Source organism: Sceloporus undulatus, chromosome 3, assembly GCF_019175285.1.
Source record: "Sceloporus undulatus isolate JIND9_A2432 ecotype Alabama chromosome 3, SceUnd_v1.1, whole genome shotgun sequence".
NCBI classification, from domain to species: Eukaryota; Metazoa; Chordata; class Lepidosauria; order Squamata; family Phrynosomatidae; genus Sceloporus; species Sceloporus undulatus.
In genome coordinates this window covers 85,051,098-85,071,327 of record NC_056524.1, presented here as the reverse complement: position 1 = coordinate 85,071,327, position 20,230 = coordinate 85,051,098, and the positions used below count along the sequence as shown (strand labels likewise).

General features: G+C 41.9%; 1 protein-coding gene across 1 annotated transcript in view; it reads left to right on the top strand.

The window, feature by feature from the left end:
* The first annotated feature begins 2,829 nt into the window (after positions 1-2,829).
* Positions 2,830-20,230, top strand: part of PHEX (phosphate regulating endopeptidase homolog X-linked) — a 150,742-nt gene continuing 133,341 nt past the window's right edge. Inside the window, 3 exon segments of the mRNA XM_042461085.1 lie at positions 2,830-3,375; positions 6,942-7,012; positions 11,190-11,370. Coding sequence (XP_042317019.1) covers positions 3,249-3,375; positions 6,942-7,012; positions 11,190-11,370 — 379 coding nt within the window. The 5' untranslated portion in view covers positions 2,830-3,248.

The window sequence follows — 20,230 nt, the reverse complement described above, 5'->3', positions numbered from 1 at the left end:
CACATCTGCTAGGTGAGCAAGAAAAGGACCTTCTTGTTTGCCTAGCAGCTGCACCAGTCTGACCAGTGAACTACCCCACTGGGTGTACACCCTCTTCTGGGGTGTCACTCTCTGTGGTCCTCACCTCCCCACACCTCCTAGTGACAGCCCTGATGGCATTACAAGAGTTGAAGATGTATCTTGAAATCAATTCAGCCACAGCCAGAGGATAGCCCTTGTCCACAAAGAAGCAAAATATTTAACGTGAAGTTGAAGGCTTTCATGGCCGGCATCCAAAGTTTTTTGTGGGTTTTTCGGGCTATGTGGCCATGTTCTAGAAGAGTTTCTTACAGACGTTTGGCTGGCATCTTCAGAGAATAAACTTTAACTTTTCCCACTTTTTATAGCTAAGAAATGATATGGCATAAGGTGTGAACCAAAACAATTTCACAAAACTAAAACCACTTAAAAACAGGGTTGCTAGAAATAGGTAGATAACATATTTTGTAAATGCAGGAAGGAGCAGAAAGGTGAAACAGGAATAGCTATTGAGATAAGATTTAAGGGCAGTGTAAAATCTAAGGTCAGTAACTCCCTGTGAAGATTTCAGCCAGTGAAACATGGCAGCAAAGCAAATTGGATGGAAACTATTTTGAGAATGCTTTTTGAAACCACCCTTTTCAGCAAAATGATCTGCAAGAGGAGGATAACTCTTGGCCTGAGCAAAGTTTTAATTTTTAGACAAGGTGGAATTCCCCAATGGGATCTCGTGTCAGGGCCCATCTCTGAATATATGGTTTGTTTATTTATTTAAAACATGTGTGTGCTATCATTTCTCCAAAGAATTCAAGACAGTAAACAAAAAAGAGACCCCCCCCCCCCAAACTGACAACTTAAACTCCATGACAAGAACACAACAGCAGAAAATAGGAGAATATAGGAGCCCCCTTCCCAAATAATCAGATATGAAGCAACACTGAAAGTACTTCAAACATATGGACTTTACAGCTTTTTTGTATGTGTGCCTTCAAGATGCCTGTTGAGTTATGGAGAACCCACGAATTTCTTAGTTACCCACCTCAAATTAGAAAATTGTTGAATAACAATGGCTTTCATCCCATGACAAACAGGAACTTCTGTAGGCATGTGAGATACCTGTTAAAATAGTAACGTGGGGGAAGAGAGAAAGTTAAAACAGGCTGACATTTCCTCTATCCGCGCTATGGTTGAAAACTAACACAAATAAATGTAACCATCCATGTAACATGGCATAGGGTACATTTGACCCTCCAGATAATTGGGTCTACAGCTCCTGCAGCTTCCTCTTCCCAGGGGTAGTTATAGCCCCAAACACTGAGGGTTAAAGGTTCTCCGGCCCTAATTTAATATAACATTACATTTTGATTTTCTGTCTCAGTATCTCTAGTTGCTGTTTTTGTTTTTGTTTTGTCAAAGAGTATTAAAAAAGGAGCACAATTTGGTCATGGCGATTGGGAATCAGTCTCTTTTGGAAGGAATTGTAACACCTGAGAATGTGAAATCCTGGAATCTACAGTGTGGCTGCTCAAGATTTTCATCAGGAGATAAACACTGCTTTTTAAAGATAATTCAGCTTTGCTGTCCATCTAAGAGGGACGTACTAAAATAAATGACAGTACTTGCCTATAGAATCATTGGAAATTATTTGCCCATAGAGAATCATTGGGGAAGAGTTGATCATAGAACCATTGGGGAATACTTGCCCATAGAGAATCATGGCTTGGGTCCAGCCTACTTGCAGGAACGCCTTCTTCCTTACAATCTGCCCCGTACTCTTAAGTCCTCTGGGAAAAACTTAATACAGCCTATAAAGACCAGGTAACTACAGTTACCCAGAGGACCTTCTCATCAGCCGCTCCTAGATTATGGAATGGCCTGTTGGAAGAGATCTGGCACATTACTAATCTTAACAGCTTCAAAATGTCTTGTCAAGATGGATATCTTCCAACAGGCCTTCCCTGACTGTCCGTTCATCTCTAATGATGTAGACTGCCCTAAAAATGTCTCATGATGCCCCATGCTACCCTGCTCTGCTTAGTTTTAATGTTTTAATGTTTTTAATGATGTTAGTGTATTGACTGTTTATGCTTATTGTAATTATGTGGATTTGTTGGGAGGGGGATTTATTGTATGTTATTATGTGATTATATTATTATATTGTATGTTTCAGTGATGTAAGCCACCTCAATCCTTCAGAGAGAAGAGGTAAAAATAAACTTATCATTATTATTGGAGATTACATGCCCATAGAGAATTACAGGAGAATACTTGCCCATAGGGAATCATTGGGGATTGCTTGCCCTACAGGGAATCATTGGGGAATACTTGCCCATAGGGAATCATTGGGGAATACTTGCCCATAGGGAATCATGGGAGAATACATGTCCATAGGGAATCATTAGGGATTCCTTGCCTATGGGCCAGTATTCCTCATGATTCCCTATGGGCAAGTGTGGTTTTTCTATGGGCAAGTACTGTCACTTGTTTCAGGAGGTCCCCATCTGAGAGTGGTTACTTTCCCAGTGCTATGTTTGGAGCGAACTTACACAAACCCCTCACACAGATACTGAAATATCACTTGCTGCTGTGGGGTGTGTGTGTGTGTCCTAAATACACACACACAAAGCCCTTCTGTAGGTGGTTTTAATAGCTGCTTTGCCTTCCCTTTAAGCCTGACTCGGAAGTTTGGCACTTGGGTACAGACTTCCCAAAATAAAAACCCTTCAGCTCCTCAGAGGCTTTAAAAAGAGGTGGGCGCTTGCCTTTCTCCAGGGAAGAGAGGGTCAGCAAAGTATCATCAGGCCCCTTGAAAAGAGGAGTCCAGCTTTTTGGCGGGAAGCGCTTCTTTTTGGAGGGTGGAAGGAAGGGGGAAAGCATCTGCTGGGGGAGGATTGTCCTCCGCAGCTGCTGATAGAAAAAGAAGAAGGAGAAAAAGTGGGTCTGCTGCTTGCAAAAGAGCCAGAGCTCTAAATCAAGTCCTGTCTGCCTTGGGTCAGCAAAGAAACCCGACACCAGCGTTGAGGTCGTTCCCCCTCAGCCCTGCTTTTGGGAAGCCTTGGCAATGGCTCCTGAGAGGCAGCCTTCCTCTTAAGAAGCCAGAACTGGGGGGAAAGAAAGCGGGGAGCCTCGGGGATGGGCCTCTCTCTCTGGAGTGAAGAGTAAGAGCCCGAGAGAGAGAGAGAGAGACCCCACAGGCTTCGTTCCCCAGAGGTTTTTGCAAAGCCATCCCCATGGAAGGAGAGGCAGCAGCAGGGAGCCCAGGGCCAGCCAGCAAGCAAGCAGCCAGCAAGCCCCTCCGGGTGGCCCTTGGCATCTTCGTGGGCAGCACCGTCGCCCTTGGCACGGCCCTTTTCCTGGGTAAGTTTCCATGGCTCCCCATTAGCCAAGGCTGTGTCCACACTAGAGACATAACCCGGTTTGGCACTGCTTTTCAGCATCCTGGCTCAAGGCTATGGAATTCTGGGATTGGTGTTTGTTGTGGGGTCCAGACTGGAGCAAGCAGAGCTCCGTTCTGGGCCCCACAACAAACTCCAACTCCCAGAATTCATAGCCTTGAGCCAGGATGCTGAAAAGCAGTGCCAAACCGGTTATGCCTCCATGAGTGTATGACTGTTTGCGAGGATGGATTTCTGGAGAGTGGAGTCCAACAACAGAACTTTCCAAGGTCTGGTTGTGACAGAAGATGGACAGAGCAACCCTATAATGCATGCCTACTTTTTAGAAGCAAACCCAACTGAGGCAATGGTGCCTGCTTAGAAGGAAACCCAGCTGAATTGAGTGGTGTCCACTTGGAAGTCAAATTCAGTGGGGCCTACATAGAAGCAAACCCAACTGAATTCAAGGCATCCTACTTAGAGGTAAGCCCAACTGAATTCAGTAGGACTTCAGGAAAAGTGATCCAGGATTTCATTTTCAGTTAGCTACTCATGTTGATTATATGGGAAAACAACAGTGGAACATGTTTCTCCCAGGAGAACCCAGAACTAGGGTGAGGAGTGAGGTATCTATCAGAAGATGCATCTACACGTGTAGAAATAATGAGTTTGACAGCGCTTGGGCTTCAATGGGTCCATCCTACAGAACCCTGAGACTTACAGTTTTGTGAGGCAACAGCACTCTTTGGCAGAAAGGCGGAAATCTTCGTAAAACTACAGATCCCAGGATTCTATATTGAATAGCATAGATGTGGTTTTTTTGTGATTAAAAAGCAGGACTTTGCACAAGGCATAGTTCATGCCAAATGCTTACTGATTAAACTATTTGCCTTAAGAAAAGGTTTTGTTCTTGAATAATTACAAAACTGTAGGACTGAAAGAGATTTAACAGGAGATATAGCCAGCTAGGCTTAATGGAGCAGGATCTGCAGACTTTTAGCACATCTTTAATAAATTATTCTGGTCTCTGTAGCAGAGATTTGAAAGAATTTTTGTCAATATCTGTGTTTATGGTTGAAAAAGGCTTTTTCTCAAGATGGGGCAACACAGCCATCAAGGATTCCCAAACCCTGTAAAAGAAGGGCAAGATGCAAAACCATTTTTTCTTCATTCTGCTGTGCACAGAAATGTCTCTTGTGGGTTTTTCATTGTAAACCTAAGCACACACAGCAAGCCAAAGGAGACCAGCAGATTGCTCACAAAGGTGCAAACAACCCGACCAATGCTTGTACTTTTAAGAGTCCAAGTAACAAGGCAGCGTTACCATGGGGTAAAATGTGGTCTATAACTTTGTGTACTAACAGATAGTGCTAAAATGAGTCTGGCAAATGCAAAATAACTCTTCATGACTGACTTCTCCTCCCTCCCCAAATCTCACAGTGAATTGTGGCTTTTCCATAGTTGTGCATGAGGATGAACCTACATTCTACATATAGTCAGGGTGTAAAGGAAATCAGAAACTGAAACTAAGGAGTACAATCCTCTACCACTTACCTGTGAATAAGAACCACTGATGCAAACTTACTTCGTGCAGGCTCTGGTGCCACAGCAAACTACAGATCCCAGAATTCCTTAGTATTCACCCATGGCCATTAAAGTGATGTCAAATTGGATTATTTCTGTGGTGTAAGCTACAACCTTAGACTAGACTGTGGAAGAACTTTTTAAAAATGAAATTTGTGTTGTTACTTATTACAAATATAACTCGTGTGTTGCTTGTTACTTTTTGTGACTTTCGCCGTAATCAACTTGTGTCTGTGCTGCTCATATTTGTCTTCAGTTCCTAGCCATCCCATTGCAAAAAAACCAGGGTGGATATAAATATTTTGAAAATCTGTAAGTACTAAAACACTTGAATAGACTACTTAAACTGCCATTAAATACAATCAAGCCCTGTTCATCCTGTGCACATCATATTCTTGGCAAAACAGGAGGGTTTTTCAGTGCTTCCAGACATTAGCTTAATACATCTCAGAAACCACTTACGTGAGTTGCAAAACGTCCGCATTTGTATCATGTGCAGGACACAACAGGATATTCTGTGCATTGCTTTGGTAGATGATGACTGGGCTAACTCTATTCCTTTTGCGGTAGATACATACTGACTTTGGGCCATTTTAAATTTTGGAGTAAGCCATGAATACGTTCACAATTCATGCTTATCCCTAATGCAGTAATTATACATTAGTTAGCCTCTGGAATGAAAGATATATTCATGCATACCAACAAACATCTTTAAACTGACTTGTTGTACCATTCTTATATCACTCAGTTCCGGAATAATCTTACTAAGTTCAAATTGCTCATTGAAGATTCCAGTTTTCATCTTGGAGCTATATGGTTTTCTGGAGGTGCCCTAGGTTTCCACAGGCAGGGCTCCCTATTCTCCGGTCCTATGATACACTTTGGTCCTTGCTTCATTTCTGCTATATCGCTCACCAGAGCTCCCCATCATCACCGAGGACTTAGCACTACACTTCCTCAGCCCCCATAAATGCTCTGGGTCATCTGTTCATTCTCTCCTTAAAGTGTAGACCAGTACTAAGGGACATTCCTCTCTATTCTTGCGTCAATATTATCAGGCTACAGACCTGTATGATGTTCTATATCCAGATGTTAAATCACATCAGCAAGAGAGTAGGAGGCATTGTAGCCCAACAACCCAAAAATGCACAATCCTGTTCCTATGAATGGATTTATGTATGACACTGCTGTTTCCTTTTCTTCCTCGTTTCTGAGACAGTCTCCTCTTTATTGTAAACAGGATGACATAATAGTAGGCAAAATTATTATTGTTACACCAGTAATTCAGTTCCAGAATGACTGACGGCATTGGTTGTGTTCCTGAGAAGGTTAACAATTTGGGAGCCTGGTGCGGTTTGACACCACTGCCTTTGGTTTCTCTGCGCTTTTATAATGTAGATTACCAATTTAAATTGTGAAGCACAGGTCTTAGCAACTATTACACTTTATATAATATATAATAGAATTACTAGTATTGTGAATGTGTGTGTGTGTGTGTAGTCTAATGATATATTATGCTAATAGTTAGTGTAAAATTAATATAAAATTACAAAGATGCAGTTCAGAATAGTTGGTTTAGTAGAACACAGATTTTTGTTTTCTTCTGGTGAACTAATATAGGGTACATATACTGTAGAAAAATTCAGTTTGCAACCATTTTAAGTGCTGAAGCTCACCCATAGAATCCGGGATTTGCAGTTTTACACGGTATTTAGCCTTCTCTGCCAAAAAATGCTGGTTTTCTCACAAAACTACAAATCACAAGATTCAATAGGATGGGTCCCAGTACTTAAAGAGTGTCAAACGCATTTTTTGAACAGTGCTGATGAACCTATAGTTTCACTGCTGTTTTATACCAGTGCATGATCTGAAAAGTTCCATAGCTAAATAGATCATGATGACCTTGATTCAAAGGAACAAATTTGTCCTGCAACAAATGAAAATTGTTTATTTTCTTTTTTACAGTTAGCCAAGGTCATATAAAATTCCAGCCCAAGCAACAGTATTGCTTGACTTCTGAAGCATTGAAGCTGGAAGTGGTCTAATATTCTTTCTTATTCAGTTAAACTATAGGGGCATGGGGAAATGAAAAATATTTCTCAAAGCATTAATGAATTCTAGTATTATTTGAAAAACAAAATCTAAGGTATTTCATGTAAATCTGGATGCCCCTGCTTCGCCTCTAAGAACGTTATAAGAGCTTTGATGAGAAGCCAAGGTCTTAGGGAATTGTGGGAGCGAGGAGAACCTGTGGCCCTCCAGATGTTGTCATCAACTACCATGGTGGCCAGTGAGGGAGGATGAAGTTCCACAACATCTTGAGAGCCACAGGTGAAATCTTCACAGGCGTGACCTAATCCAAGGCCCTGTTTCCTACTATGGTCAGGCACATGGTTCTGGAAAGCCCCAGAGACATGAAGCTGATCATTAAACTGGCAAATGGAAGAGTGGCAGATATATGGCATCTGTTTTCACCCAGATGAATTCCAAAATCCATACTGTGGTAATACCTTAGAAAGCCCACAGTCCTTAAAGACCTACATTGGCTGCCATTTCGCTTCCGGGCGCAATACAAGGTGTTGGTTATCACCTATAAAGCCCTAAATGGCTTGGGCCCAGGGTATCTGGAGGACCGCCTCCTCCTACAATCCGCCCTGCACACTCAGATCATCAGGGCAGCTATTGTTAAGAGTTCCAGAGGGGAATATAATTCCACCCTAGGAGGGCCTTTTCCATCTCGGCCCCCAACCTCTGGAACTCGCTGCCCTCGAGCTCCGCTCAGCCACCTCCCTAGCCCAATTTAGGAAGGGGCTAAAAACCTATTTATTCAAACAGGCTTACCCCGGACCAGAATACTCCCCCCCCCCCTTCGTCAGCATTGTTTCGCTGGCATGAAATTTTTATTATTTATTGAACGGTTTTTAATTATTTTTGTATGGTTTATTGTTGTACTGTTGTATAGTTGCTGTTCACCCGCCCTGATTCTAAGAAGGGCGGTATACAATAAAAATTTATTATTATTATTATTATTATTATAATTATTATATTATTTTAAAATTGCTAGGCAAACTTTGGAATCATAGATCACTTTGTCGACCAAAGCTATCCCCCACTCCTTTTAATTTTAACTGACTATAACAACCATTTGACAACATGAAAACCAAGAAAAATACAAGAAAACTCAACAACAAAGCAGGGATGAATGTGGGCTGGTAGGAGTAACAATCCTAGAGTCATGTAGTCAGCCACAGCACAGAATGTCTCTCACATGGGTTTGTATGCAATGTACTTATCTCACAAAAGAGGGACTTCCCAGCAGATTTCAGTGCTCAGGAAGGCCTATGTAAGGAGAGATGATCCTTCAAGTACAGATGTCCCAGGCCATTTAGGCCTTTAGTTTTATTTTATTTAAATTATTTATACCCTGCCACATGTTGTATGATGTCTGGGCACCTTAAAATAAAATCAGTTTAAACAAGTTAAAGGAAGAATAATAACAAAAAATAAAAATAATTAAACATTCTAAATAATAAATAGAACTGAATAATTGAAAAAGTTAAAATAACAAACAATCTACAATCACATACTGTATGTATTCAGATTGGATGAAGTGATTACATCCCGGAGGCTTTTTAAAAAGCCAAGTTTTAACTTGGCATCACAAACATGCTGCTCTAAGAAACACTGAAAAAATGCCACCGTGGAGGCAAAGGTGTCTTTTCCCTGGCACAAAAAGGAGAGGCTTTCTGCCACTCCTTTTTGTACCAAAAAAGGCCAGGTTTGGGGGCATGGCATGTGGTTGCCGTGGCCTCAACCTGACGAATAAAGGGGAGGCAACAAGCCGCTCCTTACCTGCTGTCTGTTTTGCCCCCAAGTGTAGCTATATTTATATGTTCAATTTTTTTATACAATTTATAACTCCCCCAATTCATGTTTCTCCTTCCCTATTACATGCGCTGTATAGTTTGGACTTCCCTTTGACCTCTGAGCATGTCAACAGCTGAACACAGTTTTGGCATAAGTCCATTTCAACATCAGACTCAGTGCTATTTGTATTTGTCTTCTGCTCTTGCTCAATAACTGGATGAGTACCTTCTAACTTGTAAGTCTCATCTTTAAGCACCGTCTCTTGCTTTATTTTGAATTATCTCATCATGAGATTTTCAAGGTAAAAGTCATTCAGGAGTGACACTTGTTGCAGTTCCTAAAATATATTGATGATTATTGTCCTATTTTTTTTTTAAAGAGAGAGATCTCAACCTATTTTCAAGGCCATTACAGACATAGCAAATTGTTTAAGGGCAGAGAGTGTTTAGATAGTGGGAAAGAAGTGTTTAAATCAAGATGGAATTTGAACATTCTTCCAAATGTTGCTGGACTACACCTTCTAACATTTCTTACCATTGGCTAAGCAGAATAAAATTGCTGGGACTTGTATTCCAACAGCGTCTGAAGGGAAGACAGACTCCTCTCTAGTTTAAATAATGGTGATTTAGTAGTTAAATAATAATATAATACAGTAATACAATTTATTTATATACCGCTATTCCAAATTCCAAATTCGATCACAGCGGTGTACAGCTAAAAGTGATACAAGACAGCAACAACAGGTATCAAAAACAACATATTAAAAACATATCAATACAGCAATAAAACTTATAAACATACAAACTGTTAAAAACACACGAACAAAACTAGCTGGATAACAATTGCATGTCGGGGGAGAACAGCATAACACCAGAACACATGGGGGAAGGCTTATCGGAAGAGAAAGGTCTTTAGTTTCTTCCTGAAAAGGTCAAGGGAGGTGACAGAGCGGAGCTCGTCGGGAAGGGAGTTCCAGATCTGCGGGGCCGAGATGGAAAATGCCCTTTGTGAAGACGAAGTATATTTCGTCTTGGGAACCCTCAAGAATTGCTTCCCGGCCGATCTGAGAGTGCGGGGCGGATTATATGGGGAGAGGCGGTCCTCCAAGTACCCTGGGCCCAAGCCATTTAGGGCTTTATAGGTAATAATGAACACCTTGTATTGCGCCCGGAAGCGAATAGGCAGCCAATGTAGGTCTTGCAAAATAGGTGTTATATCACTAGACCTGGAACAACCAGTGACCAACCTTGCTGCCATATTCTGTACTAATTGAAGCTTCCGGGTATGGTACAAGGGTTGCCCCATGTAGAGTGCATTGCAGAAATCCAACCGAGAGGTTACAACCGTTTCAAGATCCCCCCGGTCCAGGTAGGGTCGCAGCTGGCATATCAGCCGAAGCTGGTAACAGGTGCTCTTGACCGTCGCATCCACCTGAGACCTCAGGTGAAGCGACGAGTCCAGAAGCACCCCCAGACTGCGAACAGAGTCCTTCAAGGGGAGCGTGACCCCATTCAGGACAAGTGGACAAATCTCCTTTCCCGGGCCAAGAGAACCTATCACGAGTACTTCCGTTTTCTCTGGATTCAGACTGAGTCTGTTTTCCCTCATCCAGCCCATTACCGACTCTAAGCAGGCATTTAGAGGAGAGATGCCATCCCTAGTCACTGCATCAGTCGGAGACACAGAGAAGCATATTTGGGTGTCATCAGCATACTGATAACACCGCGCCCCGTGTCTCCGGATGATCTCTCCCAGCAGTTTCACGTAAATGTTAAATAGCATGGGGGACAGAATGGCTCCTTGAGGGACACCAGATGTAAGCGCCCTCTTATCAGAGCAAACATCACACACAAAAAACCCAGTAACAATACAACACAAAATTTGTCAGCGGTCAGCTGTTAACTTTCTATACATACACTAATTATACTTGGCAAGTAGTATTTACATTTCTGATCTCTTTGTCTTCTTAAACTTCCATTCATTTTTTAACTATCTGATTTCCTCTCATCATTTCTTTCTTACATTCCAACTTCATATCTCGTCAAAGATTAATTCAATCCCACTTTCCCACATTTTCCTTTCTTCATCCTCCATTCAGAGATTTTCTTTTGCCTTCCATTTTGGCTGAGACCTTTGGCTAAGGCCATCCAGTGATGGTTCAGCAGGCATTTGAAGCCTAGTCTATAGTAGTCCTGATACAACTCTAAGACTATTACACCACATTGGTTCTTCCTGTACTGTAAAAGGTGGAAAGTAATAAAAGTAGGGAAAAGACAGCAAGATTTCAGGAGAGAATTTGCATGTGTTTTGGAAAATAATGTGGAATATATTTTGATCTTACATCAGATTATGTCCATCTTTTCAGCTGCTGCCATCAAAAGCAAGCTCAATACATCTGTGGATCCCTGTGATAATTTCTTCCGGTTTGCCTGTGAGGGATGGATACAGAATAATCCAATTCCTGAAGATTCCTCAAGTTATGGAATCTATCCTTGGCTGAGACATAATGTAGATCTTAAACTGAAAGGTAGGTCTCTCTTTCTGAAAAACCCAACAGTTTATAATACAGTGGTCCCTCAGTATTTGGTGGGGTTTGGGTCTAGGACTCCCCATGGATACCAAAATCCATGGATGCTCAAGTCCCATTATATACAATGATGTAATAAAATGGTTTCCCTTATATAAAATGGCAAAAATTAAGGTTTGCTTTTTGGAATTTTTTGGGTGAATATTTTAGAACTGTGGTTATTTGAATCTAGGAACTATGACTATGAAGGGCCAACTGTAGTAGAGTACTGTGACTCTTTCAGAGTTTTTTTAAAAAAATGCTTTTCAGGACTACAGCTCCCCAGTCTGCTTTCCACACTAGCATGCCCAAACCTGGGGGACTTGGGAATGGTAGTCAAAACAATAATTTTTCAAGTTTTGGAAAATCCATAGATAGGACTACTGTCTTTCTCCAAATACAGAAAATGTGTCAGGAATTTGTGGGGTTTGTTTCTGCTGTTCTCAGAGTTGTTTTTTATACAAACTGGAAAAGTCTAGCTGTAGATCTGCAAAACAGCTGCAAACAGCTCTCAAAAGGAATGGAATGACGGACACAGAGCAGCCAGCAAATAGCAAAACTCAAGAAGCTATATTGTGAGACCTCACATTTCTTTAAACAAGTGTTATCCAAATTGCTAGGTTACTGAGATGGCACATACAAATTAATAGAAATAGGAAATAGAATAATATAATAGTGGAACTTTAATAGCTCAAATTAATAGCAGCTAGAGGACTTCAGGTAACTTCAAAGAGTTGCGATGCCAGTCTGTGTATAACAGGTCCAAGAACCAGAACTCTCAGAGTGCAATCGCCATTCATGCAATAGTCTTCACACACACACACACACACACGAACGAACTAATGAAATTAAAGGTAGTAGTGTGTAGCAAAGTTAAGGCATGGCAATACTTTACCAGTCCACAAGTAGAGCTCCCATCAGCTGCCTGAAACATGGGTGGTGGTGGTGGTGGGTGGCCAGCCTGTGTTGAGGGGTCCATATGAAATCTGGCAACAGCCCTGCCTGATTCCAGATTCAGCCAAAGTGTGAGTGCTAAGGCAGGCTTTTTATAGTCTCAGGGAAGTTGGGTGGATTTTCCAGGAATCCAAGAAACAATGAGATTCCCAACTGGTTGATGGTTTTCACTTCCGAGTTACAAAAGGAATATTTTTGATTGATGGCAGTGACATTGATTTAATAAAACAGTAATAAGATCAGGACAACCCCAGGGAGTTTGGGATAGGATCAGGTGTGGGAAAGTACAATGCGGGCTAGCAGAAAAGTTGGCTTAAGGCTTTAGGGCTGACAAACCTTTTCCCTGTGACCTTCAAGAGAAAATGCACACAGTAGAGGGTAGGAAAGTAGCAATATTCACAGTCATAAAGTTACAGGGGTCCTTTCCACATGCCTTCAGGTCGGTGACCAGTCAGATGTTCATTTAAAGGTCATCTGACCTTTCATGGTTCATGCTCTTGGCATCTATGTAACTGATAAAATATAACAAAATATTTGTACCCCAAAATAACATGAGGTATGCAAGGTGTTCTAACATCAGTTTTGAAGAGCACATATAGGATGGTGTTTCACAGTTGTACAAGAGTGATGTATTCTCTTTCCATTGGTTAGTATTGATAAGAATTTGGGCAGTCCTGGGATCAGATAGGAAACTTTAGGACTGATCATTTTATATATCAGAAACAGCAAAGCAAGAATTCAGCATACCATTTTGTATGGCAAAAATACCTGAATTAATGCCTGTGGGCTATCAACCCATGATCTACCTCCAAACCTTGAAACCATTCCTTGTTGGTTCATTGAAACATATGTTTATATAACGAACAAACAATTTTTTAAAAATATGCTACTCCATGAGCTGAATACCTTTGGGCAAAGACTCACATAAGTAATTTCACCTTTCCCCCCCAGATGTTATATGTAGCTATACGGACAACAGCACCAATGTGCAATTGGAGCTATCAGTAGGCCTGGCTGAGCTTTGACAATTTGTAGAAACACATAAAATTAGAGGGGGAAATTAAGGGGGAGTGGGACCTTCGCAAACAGTCCAGTGATGACAGAGCATGTTTGACAGTCATGAAATACTGACTTACCGGAGAGGAGGGGAATGGAGAGCTCAAAAAGTACTTTTAAGAATAACCAATATAACTATATGCTGAATCCACCCATAACTATGCTATGGTAGGATTATTGTTCTGGGATCTAATTATAGATGGCTTTAGCATGCCAATATATTTAGAAGGCATGGCTAACTGAGCAGGAAACCAAAAAAAGCAAGTCAAACAGATATAAGCACATTTATGTAATTTGTACAATTCATACAGGTGGCTAAACAGGATGTTTCTGTAACTGGACTCAGTATCCTGATAGAATTATATATTTTAACTGAGATAGTGATGTAGTTATATCAGCAAGTAGCTTTGAGAACTGCGGTTCTTTTTCTTCAGATTTCCTTAAAGTTGTTTATTTGAAAAGCAGATGAAACCAGATTTTGGGCGTCCTTAGAAGATGGTTAGGTGTGTGGTTCTTACATTATCTGTCATCAAGAAAATTCTCTGGGGAAATGTATGTGTATCTAGAGACAAAATGGCCTGGGGTGGAAATACATAGGAAGCAAGGTATTTTTATCCAAATGTTCTCTCTTTATGATGGGTTCTGCTGCAGATCATCTCAGTGGGGTGTTACATAGACCCACACAGAAGAGTCTTATTTTTAAGCATCAAAAAGACATTTATATTGAGCATGAAATACAGTAATATAACAAGGAAGCTGGACAAGTATTGATACTAACAATGCAGTAGAAGGCTTTTACCTTGTGGAGTGGCAACAAAGGAACATAGATACCGTATTTTCCGGTGTATAAGACGACTGGGCGTATAAGACGACCCCCAACTTTTCCAGTTAAAATATAGAGTTTAGGATATACTTGCCGTATAAGACCACCCCCCTCTTCCAATGCACACCAAATAAAAATTTAAAAAACATCACTACATTTACCCCAACTCGTTCTCTAATCTTGGCTTGCTTGCTTGCTTGCCAGCTTGCTTATCTCTCTCTCTCTCTCTCTCTCTCATCTATCCATCCATCCATCCATCCATCCATCCATCCATCTATCTATCTATCTCCCTCCCCCCCTCTCTCTATCTAGCTCCTTCTCTCTCTCTCTCTATTTCTCTCTCTCTCTCTCATGTTTTATTTTTATTTTTATTTACCCCAGGCCTTTGCTGAGGCCTGCAAAGCCTGCCTTGCATGCAGGCAGTGCCCTGGCCTACTATAGGCCAAGTTAGGGGGCCTGATGCCCACAAACGCTGGCTTCAAAAGGCCTCCAGAGGCCTGAGAAGCCGGCAGGTAGGCGCGTGCTGGCTTTTCAAGCCTCCGGAGGGCTTTGGAAGCCAGCAGCCAGGGAAGCCCCCTCGCGCCGGCTTCCAAAGTCCTCCGGAGGGCTTTGGAAGCCAGCAGCCAGGGAGGCCCCTTCGCGCCGGCTTCCAAAGTCCTCTGGAGGGCTTTGGAAGCTGGCAGGACAACCAGGTAAGTGCTCTTACCGGCGTACAAGACGCCCCCCCCAACTTTTGACCCCATTTTAGAGGGTCAGAAAGTAGTCTTATAGGCCGGAAAATACGGTATTTTCTTTTTACTGAGTCAAATCAGGCCAGTACTGTCATGTCTGACTGTCAAAAACTCATGATGATTTCGGGTAGGATTTTTTTTCCCAACCCTACTTGGAGATGCTAAGGGTTGAATCTTTTACATACAAAACCATGGGCTCTACCACTATGCTGCAGGCTCTCCACAGTTTCTACTGTTTCCCACTTTGACGATCATTCGTATATCTTTCAGACTAGAATAAAAGAAGGTCACACTAGTTGTTATAGGACAGCTACCCCCATCTATGCTTTTTTGGAAGATAAATAGATCATATCTGAGTGACACTGCATATGTTTTGTATGTGGAAGGTCCCAGTTCCAAACTAGAACCACTGAATACAGGTAAACTAAGGCCCTGTACAGACGGGCCCTTTGCGGTGGGCCCATGACGTGCTAGGGTTGCCTCGGGGCGGTGTATACACACGCCCCGCAACCTTAGCATGTGATGAGGGCATCGCAGCTGCACAGCACCACCCACACGGTGCGCACAGTTATGACGTTGCAGCTGTGCAGCATCCATACAGCACTGTGCAGCTGTGACGCCATCAGGACGTCTTTGTAGGTTTGCAGCAGCGCAACTACACCACAGAAAGGAACCAATTTTTAATGCTCCTTTGTTGCTGTGCAGCAGCATTGCACAGTTTGGTTGCTGCGGCGCTGCTGCGGAGCAAAGAGAAGCGCCTCCCCGGTGCCTCTTTCTGGCGATCTGTACCCCACCTAAGTTTGTTACCTCTAACAAGGTCATAGGAAAGATCTTTGTCAAAGATCCTGGAATTGAAGCAATGCCTCTTGAAATGGATAGTAGTGAATTTATATGAATTACTATCACCTGGTAAAAGGCACCTTCCTATGTTTGCATGAAGATGTTACGTGACACTGTGAGGTTCTGCTGTCCAGGAGAGTGGAACTAAATCTGCCTTTATTAAGTACAGTACATCAACTGCATCATGTTGTTTCTGAGTTTTCTCACAAGCTCTTCCAGTGGAACCAAGCAGGACTGTGGGGTGGAGCAAGGGGAAGCATATCACTGAAACCAATGTATAACAAGGTAGTGCTGGGAAGAGGTAGGTTATGTACTCTCTCTTTTCACATACCCCACTTCATGCAAAGAGTAGATTCTCACTTTTGTTGTGCATGTGAATGGGGCAAATGCACAAGTATAGAAGGCATACCACTAGATAGAAAAAGAATGTATAATCATCTTCTATTTACAGAACAATAGCACCCCACTTTGAATTTTCTGTGTGAGTCTGCCAATATTAGCTTAGCATTTTAATAAAAATTGACAGCAGTCTATATTTGAGATTTCTCTATATTATCATTTAGGTTACAGTCCTAAGCACATGTTAATAGATGTAAGTTTGGTAGATACCAGTGGGATGTATTTCTGTGTAATATGTGAGGATTGGAGTCCCCCCCCCTTAATTGTCTAGGCCTTGACCTAGGAATGAGAGTTTGCAGCTCATACAGCAGTGTATTTTGACAGTTGTTCTTGAAACTGGATGAATTTGTAGATAATATCTAGCTCAATAACTCCAACAATAAGATAAGATTCTGGCATGGAAATGGAGATCTGTGGAAAGCAGAAGTTTCTATTTGGGCTTCAATCTAAAAATCAATTCATACATCACTGAGACACTGGGGATGGGATGGGAATACTGTATGACTGGATCCCATGTCTGACCTTTTCATGAACCCCAGACAAAGGTAATTGAAAGTTGGTAAATCTCAGTACAGGTGTGATCTGAAGTCTTGACTTAAAATTTCAGTAGAGCTGACAAAATTTAGAAATGCAAATTAATTTCTTACCTTAGTAATCTGTATCTTTTGCACCTCTCAGGAGTGGTCTGTAATAACTGGAGAATTCTGTTCCTTTAAAATGACTTGGATCCTTCTTTCATTTAATCCTGTACAGCACAAGCACATCACAGTCCTGAAAATCATTTGCAAATGTTGGTCTGTGTTTTCATGCTTTTTGCCTTATTGCAAAATCTCTTTTGCATTCCAAAGAAGAAGAAGAAGAAGAAGAAATTATAAATGATGACATAGTTTGGCATTAAAGCCACTTTATGTTTATAATTCTTTGGGAACACAGAGATAGAAATGTAAAGGGAACTTTAGCATTACAAGAAGCCAGGACTGACAAGATTTTTTTTTTCAACAGGCAGCTCTGGTCTCTATTTATGATTGTTTTGAAAAATTTGTCCTGATCAGCTTAACCTTATTTCTGGCTTAGGCAGCAGTCATATACATACCTACATACCTACATACATACATACTTGGAAATAAGCCACTGACTTGCCCCCACATACACTATTTCACATTACTCTGTGGCAAATTATTATCGTTAATCAAGTTATATTTTTGTATGGTCTGTTATATGTTTAGAGCACCAAGTTTGTACTGTATTTTCCGGCATATAAGACGACCGGGCATATAAGACGACCCCCAACTTTTAAAATAAAAATATAGAGTTTATAATATACTCACCGTATAAGGCTACCACTCTTCTTGAGAAGCTGCAGCCGGCACACGTGCTCTCAGGGCTGCCGGCTTCTCAGGCCCCTGGAGGTCTGGGAAGCCTGCAGCCCCGCGCCGACTTCTAAGGGGCCTTCAGAGGCTTTTTAGAAGCTGGTGTGCGCGCTCTTGGGGCTGCCGGCTTCTCAGGTCTCTGGAGGCCTGAGAAGCTGTTGGCCGAGCACGCGCACGTCAGGCCCCAAGGCTCAACCTGGTGCATAAGTCGACCCACGACTTTTGACCCAATTTTAGAGGGTGAAGAAGTCGTCTTATACGCCGGAAAATACGGTATTTCTATTTCTTATATAGAGATACAGTGGTACCCCGGGATACGAAAGCACCGCGTTACGAAATTTCCGGGATACGAAAAAATTCCATAGGAAAAAACTGTTCTGGGTTACGGGTTTTTTTTCGGCTTACGAAAAAATTTTTTGGTGCTTTTCGGCGCTTTTTCGCACGAAATCGCGGCTTCCAGCACTAGCGCCTATGGCTTTTTCGGGTTGCGAAAGATTTCGGGTTACGAAGGGCGCCGCGGAACTAATTAATTTCGTAACCTGGGGTACCACTGTATATTATGGAAAAATTGCATGAAGCCTCAAGAGAAGCAAAATAAATGGAAAAGAGCACTAAGACTGTTTGTTTGTTTTCCTACCATGAAGTCTGTTTGGAGTTTGGGAAAGGACTTATTTTGGTTCACAGAGGCTGATAAAACTGTGGGATTTCCACAATTATCATTAGTATATGAATTATCATTTATAATTTTTTTCCTCAACTGTAACTTAGGTATATATGGAAACAGGAGGTTTTAAAAAGAGATGAGTGATATTGGGTCCTGAAAAGAGTGGTTATTTGTGTTTTTAAAATATATGTCATGCTTTATCCGCTGTATTTGGGGAGGCTTACATAATAGATAAAAAAATCATAAAAATTAGAAATAATTTGGAGAAAAAAAACCACACTAAAACAACAACCAGAAAACATCCAGCAGATACTCTGAATTGCCTTTAGTAGAAATGCTGTACCAGTTTTTTCCCCAGTGTTAACAAAAAGAGGCATTGGAGAACTGAAATGAGAGCATATTTAACAGCTTGGGGACCATGGTTGTCCTCTCCCTTCATCCCCCATTCTTCTTTGAGAAGGATTTGTGATGGACTTTATAGATCACAACCAACACCTACAAACTGAAGATACTGAATATATTTCCCACCATATTAGATGAAGATTCCTAATAATTTGACCACTAGTGTCTTTATAACCATCTTTGCAAGCAGAGTCCAAAACCACAGGCAGTTGTATTGAGATATTTCCATGTGTGATAGTTTCTGCTCTCACAATGCTAATTCTGATTTCAGGTGCCCACTACAATAGCAATAGTAGATACAAAGCCACAGAATCTAACACACAAACTGTACTCACTGTAGTCCCTCCAGCAGAGGCACCTTAACTCTGAAAACTTGGGCTGGGCTGGGGCTTTTCTGCCCTGTTTGTATAATTTTTATATGTAAGTAAGTCCACCAGAATTAGAAGGTGTAGAGGATGGCTGCCCTGTCATTACCCAGGAAAATAGAGAGGTGGCTGGGGAAGAACCATGTTAACCTCCAACATGATCATTACTAGGGTGGTGTGGTCATGTAATATAACCTGGCCCAAAAGATGAAGTGGGAGAACCCACAGGGTCTTGGAAATGGCATTAGTTCATCCTCATCTTCAAGACCACAATGACTTGTAGGTTGTGTTATTAAATGAAAAAGAGAGACTTGAGTCTGGCAGGTATTTCTATTATAATAAAAGACATATACATTCTATAAAAGTGGCAAATGATATACTGACATATAATAAAGGTGTTAAAATCAGTCTGACAGGGACAATTATAGCAGTTTGGTTCCAATTTCATTGCCTTAACTCCTTTCTACAGAATTCTGGGATTTTGTAGTTTGGTGAAGCACTACAGCAGGGGTAGGCAACCTTTTTGAGCCGGGGGCCGGGTTGCTGTCCCTCAGGCGACTGGGGGGCCGAAGCCGGGGGTGGAGCTTCAACCCTCCGGGGCGGGGTCATGTGCCGAGGGTGGAGCTTCCACCCTCCAGGGGTGTGGCCACATGCTGGGGCGGAGCTTCCACCCTCCGGGGGCCAAGCCTCCCTATCTTTGCTGGCCTCTGACGGGGCCCCAGGTCCCATCAGAAACCGGCAAAAAAGAGCGGCGAAAAGCCGTGATGGGCGGCGGCGGCGGCAACAGCAGCCAGGGCCAGGCGGCAGGCCTCCGCGGGCTGCATCCGGCCCGTGGGCCGGAGGTTGCCGACCCCTGCACTAGACCTTCTGGCAAAGAATTCTGAGTCGTATGCCACCAATCTGCAAATGTTAGGATTCCAAAGGATATATCCATGACAGTTAAAATAGTATCAGAGCATTATAATGGTGTACTGTGAATACATCCAAAATTAAATTTACTACTTTCACAGAAGCACAACATAGTAGACAAATTTGAAATGAGCTAAAATAAAAGATATTTCTTTGATGAACATATCAGACATGATTTAATGTTGTTACAAAAGTTACTAAACTGGAGGAATGGTTCTGTTACACTGAGGAATACTTATTTTCTGAATGTCTATGAGTTGTCTTTTGGGCAAACTAACATGAAGTGTAGGATTGCCATAAGGCAGGAC